General features: G+C 54.9%; 1 protein-coding gene across 2 annotated transcripts; it reads left to right on the top strand.

Annotated features, from left to right (window-relative positions):
- Window positions 1–349: 349 nt before the first annotated feature.
- LOC122892428 (keratin, type II cuticular Hb5) lies at window positions 350–6,994 on the top strand. 2 transcript variants are annotated; one of them, XM_044228920.1, is made up of 9 exons: window positions 350–769; window positions 2,754–2,962; window positions 3,557–3,617; window positions 3,748–3,843; window positions 4,509–4,673; window positions 4,942–5,067; window positions 5,435–5,655; window positions 6,370–6,401; window positions 6,801–6,994. In XM_044228920.1, exons 1-9 carry the CDS (start codon window positions 350–352, stop codon window positions 6,992–6,994), a joined length of 1,524 nt encoding a protein of 507 aa, XP_044084855.1. The 2 variants fall into 2 exon arrangements, with proteins under 2 accessions (XP_044084855.1, XP_044084856.1); XM_044228921.1 differs by having other exon boundaries at window positions 6,370–6,405; window positions 6,808–6,994.
- Window positions 6,995–7,275: the final 281 nt, after the last annotated feature.

The following is a 7,275-nucleotide window of genomic DNA, read 5'->3' as shown; positions in this document are numbered from 1 at the left end:
GCCATCCTACAGGGAGACTGCGAGAAAATTAATTGCTTAATGTATGTAAACGAGCTTTGAAGATGAAAAGTGCAAACACAGTGTCCCTAATAATATCTTCAATACCTTTACGGAGGCCCCGAGTCGCCGCTGAGCTCACCTTTAAGACGAGTCTTTGGGGAGTTGCTGGCAAACTCCCCAAGCCAATAAACAACATAAAATGGCTTTTCACTCCTTTTATGCGGCCAACCCCAGCTCTCCTCACCCATAAAAGGACCAGGGAGGATCAGAGAGGCCAGAGGATCCTAAGCAGCGCACCTGAAGCCTTCACTTACTCCTGCCACACTCAGCCTCTGCTCAGACCCGCACGATGTCCTGCCGCTCCTACAGGATCAGCTCAGGCTGTGGGGTCACCAGGACCTTCAGCTCCTGCTCAGCTGTGGCCCCCAAAACTGGCAACCGCTGCTGCATCAGTGCCGCTCCCTACCGAGGGGTGTCCTGCTACCGGGGGCTGACGGGCTTCGGCAGCCGCAGCCTCTCCAACCTGGGCTCCTGCGGACCTCGCATGGCCATGGGCGGCTTCCGCGCCGGCTCCTGCGGCCGGAGCTTTGGCTACCGCTCTGGCGGCGTGTGTGGGCCCAGCCCGCCCTGCATCACTACTGTGTCCGTCAACGAGAGCCTCCTCACGCCCCTCAACCTGGAGATCGACCCCAATGCGCAGTGCGTGAAGCATGAGGAGAAGGAGCAGATCAAGTGTTTGAACAACAGGTTCGCTGCCTTCATCGACAAGGTCAGTGAGGCCTGGGATGGTCCAGAGAAGGCCCCGGCCAGCCTTCCCCTCAGGAAGGTCCTGGTGTGTTGGGGAGACAGCATGGAGCCAGGCCTGAGACAGCACAGGGAAACACAGGCTAACATAGGCAGAGGATCCGTTTCCATCTTTTAATTCCAGCAAAGTGCACAGAGGGCCCCGTATGGTCCAGAAATGGAGTCTGTGGTCTAAAGGGTGTGTGTGCTTCTGGAGACAACACAGGAATATCAGAGGTGCCCCTGGAAAACTGGATTGGGCACTGGGAGCTACAAGAGTGGGCCATAATGGGGAGAATAAAAGGCTCGTGGCCCCCAGCTAGGGAGCTTGGGGAAGTGGGTGGGCACGGCTCAGAGCCACGCTGCCTCCCTATCATTATTCTGCCCCTGGGCAGTGTGAGACCTTGGGCATGTCACTTGTCTGGATAACAGAACCCGCCTCATATGTGCGTCGCAAACATGGATGGATTCATGCTTGAAAAATGCTGGCACACAGTAAATGCTCAATGAATGTTCACTGTCAGCATGATTCTCCCAGGGCAGTAGTGTGACAGGAGGTGTGACAGTAAACCACCCATGGCCAGCACAGCCGCCTTCATGGACGGAGGGCTGGAAATGGGGAAGGGGGAGGCCAGGCTGGAGGTAGAAACCCAGGAATTTAAATCCCCCCCCCAAAACTGTGGGTCTGCCTTCCAGGCCCCAGTGCCCTCCCTGCATGTCCACGAGGCCTCACTCTGGCAGAATAGATAGATCTGGCCTCTGGGCTTGGGGTCAGGAGTTTTTTTTTACCATTTTCTTGTTAGTGAGTTTGGTTCATCCTCAAAATGACCCAATGGGGGAGACATTAGTATTTCCATTTTTTTACTATCAAATTGAAGCTGAGTTTAGATGAGCTGCTTAGACATACCGCCATGGGCAGGTGAAGGGGACATCAGATCCCAAATCTCACCAACTATTTGTGTAACAATGAACAAGTCATCTCAGTTTCCCCCTCTGTACTATGAGGGAAATGATACCGCCCCCCACCGGAGGGTTAAGAGAACGGAATGGGACTGATACATGGGCAGAGACAGAGGGATAAAAATAGAGATACACAGTTCACCCTTGAACAACATGGGTTGGAGATGAGCAAGTCCACATCTACAAGGATTTTTTTCAATACAAACATTACTATAAATGTATTTTCTTTTCCTTATGATTTTCTTAATAACATATTTTCTCTAACTTACTTTGTTGTATAAATACAATCCTTAATACCTAGAACATACAAAATGTATGCTACTCGACTGTTTAGGTTATCAATGAGGCTTCCGGTCAAGGGTAGGCTATTAGCAATTAAGTTTTGGAGGAGACTAAAGTTATATGGCAATTTTCAAATGCATGGGGTAGGGGTGGGGATGGAGGGAGGGGTCAGTGCTCCTCACCCCCGCATTTTTCAAGAGTCAGCTGTAGAAATAGACAGATGTGTGTGTATCTTAGCACGGGTCCTCATAACTCACAGTAATGTTTCAGTAAGTGTCCCATGGACTAAAAAATGAGGAACTGCTAATTATTGCCATAGTTAAATTTGTCAAGCACTGACCATGTGTAGGAGATGTCCTAAGCATTTTCCATGTATTAACTTGTGCAATCTTTACAACCCTAAGGGAGGCACTATTTTCATCTCTGGTTCAGAAATGAGCACCCAAAGGTTAGACAGCTTACCTGCTCCAAGTGGCAGAACTGGACTTGAACCAGACCTCTGGACTTAAGCCCAGGGCGCTTCCCCCCGCCCAGCCACACTGCCTCCTGGAGGGCTGGCAGCAAGACCCCTTGCAGCACAGACACTGTCAGCCCCATGCTCCTGCCTTGGTGGGCCCCAGCTCCTCGGTGAGCGTCCAGGACAGAGAAGGCTCTGGAGGACAAGGCTCCTCCCGGGTTCCCTGCCCACCCCACCCCCCACCAGTCTCACCCTCCCACCCTGAATGCAGGTGCGCTTCCTGGAGCAGCAGAACAAGCTGCTGGAGACCAAGTGGCAGTTCTACCAGAACCAGCGTTGCTGCGAGAGCAACATGGAGCCCCTGTTCAATGGCTACATCGAGACGCTGAGGCGGGAGGCCGAGTGCGTGGAGGCCGACAGCGGGAGGCTGGCCTCGGAGCTCAACCACGTGCAGGAGGTGCTGGAGGGCTACAAGAAGAAGTGAGTGCGGCCAGAGGCGGGGCACACAGGGAGCATGGGAAAGCTCCGCCCTCAACCTTCTTAAAGCAGCTGAAGTTTCCTGCCTCTCTAGGAGCAGGGGCTGCCTGGAACCCAGCTGCTATCTGGGGCTGGGCCTAGATGTCTTAGATTCTTTGGCCCCGCTCTCCCTCTTGGAGGCCCTGTGGGTCTTAGAGTTGCTTTCGCAGGGAGTGAGGAAAGGCAACCCAGTGGAGTTCTAGAGCTCTCTGTGGTCCTACCCATCCATCTCAGCTCACTTTATGATGCTCACTCTGTGTTTTTGTCGCCCAGGGCACTGGCTCTCTTTGGATCTGGGATGCACAGAGGACTTTTGATTTGGGGAACAGAGCGTGCATTCCCTGATCTCATTCCAGAGGCAGCGGGACCGGGGGTGGCCTAAGCCAGGCTGAGGCAAGGGCTAGGCCAAGAATAATGCACAGACTAGACCACAGAGAGGACAAGATAAGAATCGCAGGGACTCCATTCCTTTGGACCCCTGGGAAGGCTGGCCCAAAAGCTGGGATGATGTCCAAGCCCCCACCTCTCAGCTGCAACCCCTCTCTCCCCCCAACCCAGGTATGAAGAGGAAGTGGCTCTGAGAGCCACGGCAGAGAATGAGTTCGTGGTTCTAAAGAAGGTGAGGGGGCTGCTCATGGGGCACAAAGGGAAGGGCACCCACCCAGACAGCCTCCGGTGGGGGCCATCACCACGTGGACCACAGAGGCCTCCTCCCACCCCATATGCCCTCCTCTTCCCTCCACTGCCAGGACGTGGACTGCGCCTACCTACGGAAATCCGACCTGGAGGCCAATGTGGAGGCACTGGTGGAGGAGTCTAGCTTCCTGAAGCGTCTCTATGACGAGGTGAGGGGCTGCCCTCACCTCCCACCAGGGCAGGGAGAGGGGAGGCGTGAGGACCTGAGCAAGAGGGGAGGGGCTGTGTTGTGGGTACATGTTTGCCCATGTGTGCGGTGTATGCATGTTTTCTCCTGTTGCACAACTGTGTTAGACACAAGAGGGTCATATTGCACAACTGTGATAAACAACCATAGGTAGGTGCCCAGGGAGAGCCTGGCGTGCTTGTTCGAGGACCGTGGAACGTGGCTGTGATTCTCCATGTCTGTGAGTGCCTGTGTGTGTTGCAGTGTGTGTGTGGGCTGGTCTGGGGATGTGTCAGTCTGTACCTGGGTCAAAGGTGGGGGCCAGGGTGAGTCTCTGGTTAGAGAGGGGTCTTAATTAATGGACACATCACTAGTCCTGGAATTCAAACCCCAGCTCCACTGCTAGGTGACTTGGAGAAAACCTAGCATGAGGTTGAGTCTTCCCATTTGTTCATTCAAAGGCCCCTTCCGGCTTTCTTATTTTATGATGTACCTATGTGTGAGCGAAGGGGAAAATGGAGCAGGTGGAGCAGGTGTCATGTGACATGATGACCAGCGCCCATCCAGGGAGGGGAAACTGCCTCTAAAGGTGGAGCCCATGGCCCAGACCAGGCACCAGACCCAAATGCATTGGCTCTTGGCCTCCAGGAGCTCCAGGTGCTCCACGCCCACATCTCAGACACCTCGGTCATCGTCAAGATGGACAACAGCCGGGACCTGAACATGGACTGCGTTGTAGCTGAGATCAAGGCTCAATACGACGACATTGCCAGCCGCAGCCGGGCTGAGGCTGAGTCCTGGTACCGCAGCAAGGTGAGGGGTATAGGACATCTGCCTCCTAGACATGGCAGTGGGAGGGAAGCCAGGTGTTTATTAAAGAAGTCCTCTTTTGTCTGGGGATTTTGATTAGTAGGGATGGAAAGAGGACAGACAGCTCTCAGTCTGGATGGTAGAGCAGGGCTGCCATGTATAGTTGCACAGGCTGAGCACTGTACAACCTGCAAATCCTCTGTGGTGTCCAAATGGGTGGGAAACTGCATCTTGAGCCTCAGGAACATCTCTGCTCCCCTCCCCCACAAAGTGTGAGGAGATGAAGGCCACAGTGATCCGGCATGGGGAGACCCTGCGCCGCACCAAGGAGGAGATCAACGAGCTCAACCGCATGATCCAGAGGCTGACTGCTGAGATCGAGAATGCCAAGTGCCAGGTAGGGCACGGGGAGGGGTTTGAATGTCCAGCACAAGCAGACTCTTTGCCCCCAGGAGGGCAAAGGCCTGGCCCCCATCGGGCTTCACAGTGTGCCTATGAGGAAGCAGGGACCCAAACAACTCACACAGCCTTGGAAGTAGGATGTACCATATCACCAATATCACCCTCCTGGGCCACCCTATGACAACCACCAAGGAGAGACAGTGAAAGCCCCCATCTCCACCCTCATCTTCAAGGTCTCATTAAATACCTGGTCCTACATAGTTAACTGGAGCCCCCTCTCCCTGGCCCAGCTCCATGAGCTCAGATGAGCCAAGCTGCGCCTTCTTTCTCTCATCCTTGCTCTTACATCCCCTTCCTGATAGCGGGCCAAGCTGGAGGCCGCCGTGGCTGAAGCAGAACAGCAGGGCGAGGCAGCCCTGACTGATGCCCGCTGCAAGCTGGCGGAGCTGGAGGCCGCCCTGCAGAAAGCCAAGCAGGACATGGCCTGCCTGCTCAAGGAGTACCAGGAGGTGATGAACTCCAAGCTGGGCCTGGACATCGAGATCGCCACCTACAGGCGGCTGCTGGAGGGCGAGGAGCACAGGTGGGGCTAAGGAGCATCTCCCTTTGTGTGGAAGGAGGCCCTGGTCCCCTGGGACTGTGTTTCCCTGAGTCCCAGTGTGAGCTACGTCTCTAAGCACGGCTAGTACAGGTTAAGCTTCAATAATAGTCATAATTTATCAAATACTTACAGGTTTGGCCTGCACTGAGTGCTCATTTTAATCCTCACAATCCAATGAGGTCGGGTCTCATTTTTCACATCCAAAGATGAGGAAGTAACACTCGGGGTACAGTGACTTTCTCGTGGCCTCAGTTAATAAGTGCAAGAGGCACAACGTGTCCCCCAGTGCTTTCTTCTGGTACCTCCTCCCCACCCCCCACTCCCTAACCCCAGGAGGCTGCAGCTTGACCTGCCACACTGTATCCCTTGTGCCCTGTGAGGACGGTGTGCCCCGTATATGCCAGCCCCTCCACACTCTCGTTTCCCTGAGCCCGACCAGCGCGACCTACGCCACGGGGTCACTCAGATGGGCAGGAGCTCAGCCATGCATGCCACCTCTGCTTAAAGACAGAAGGCTTTCTCTGGTCAGAGAATGGTTAGAGAAAGGCGACCATGTAACCCAGACTTTGCGGCATACCCTTCCCACCTTTTGGAGGGAGGAGCTGTACACAGAAGGGCCCTCTGTCACCAAGCAACAACCTGCTTTGGGGATCCGGCTGGGTTGTCCAGAGCTAACAGAACTTTCTTTTCCCACAGGCTGTGTGAAGGTGTAGGCTCCGTGAATGTCTGTAAGTGTCTGCTTAAACAATGGCCTCTCCCCCTAAAAAATGGCTTTGTGGGTGGGTAAAGCTGAACCTGGAATGCTTGAAGGCCTTTCCTCCTCCCCTGGCTCCTCACTGGGGAACACCACCGGGTTTAGGGATGGTGGTGTTGAGCGCCCTCCACTGGTGGTGATGGGAACTGCAGACTTTGCTCTGCCCCCTCTGGGGGAGGGTCTTCACTTCCTTCCTATCTTTGTCCCCTGGAAGGACTGAGATGATGGGAGGAACAGGGCCTGAATTCTTAATCACTAAACCCCTTTCAGGAGGAGGAAGCTTCTGCTAGTCAAAAGCCCCTTGGGGATTATCACAATGTTGGGGAGGTCAGGGCAGGCCACCTACCCACTTTGCCCCCTCTCTCCCCTACAGGTGTCAGCAGCTCCCGCGGGGGAGTGGCCTGTGGGGGCCTCACATGCAGCACAACTCCTGGGCGCCAGATTGCCTCTGGCCCTGTGGCCACTGGTGGCAGCATCACGGTGATGGCGCCTGACTCCTGTGCCCCCTGCCAGCCCCGCTCGTCCAGCTTCAGCTGCGGGAGCAGCAGGTCCGTCCGCTTTGCCTAGAGTCCCGGGCCACCTGTGTCCCCGTCCCCAGAGCACGGAATGGTGTGTGAATGGAAATCGTGTGCTTGCTTCCGGAATCTTCCACGTGTTCCTACAGAGGGAAAGACCCTCGGCCATGCTCTGGCACCTTCTCATTCTAGGGAGTTGTTTCCTGGTTCTCCTCTGGGCTTCAGTTAGAGAGGCATTCCCAGTCCATCACCTAACTCCGGTTTGACTCCAAAAGACCGTGGCCAGTTTGTATCATTCTCCAAGCTGTCTGGGACACTACCGGTCACCCAGGG

The sequence above is a fragment of the Neovison vison genome, chromosome 12, assembly GCF_020171115.1.
Source record: "Neovison vison isolate M4711 chromosome 12, ASM_NN_V1, whole genome shotgun sequence".
In the NCBI taxonomy this organism is placed as follows: Eukaryota; Metazoa; Chordata; class Mammalia; order Carnivora; family Mustelidae; genus Neogale; species Neogale vison.
The sequence above is the reverse complement of the archived record's forward strand: the minus strand, read 5'-3'. Positions and strand labels throughout refer to the sequence as shown.

Coding starts and splice junctions, on each gene's coding strand:
- LOC122892428 (XM_044228920.1), top strand. CDS start 350: ATGTCCTGCCGCTCCTACAGGATCAGCTCAGGCTGTGGGGTCACCAGG. Junction 770..2,753: donor TCGCTGCCTTCATCGACAAG/GTCAGTGAGGCC, acceptor CCCTGAATGCAG/GTGCGCTTCCTGGAGCAGCA. Junction 3,844..4,508: donor TGAAGCGTCTCTATGACGAG/GTGAGGGGCTGC, acceptor CTTGGCCTCCAG/GAGCTCCAGGTGCTCCACGC.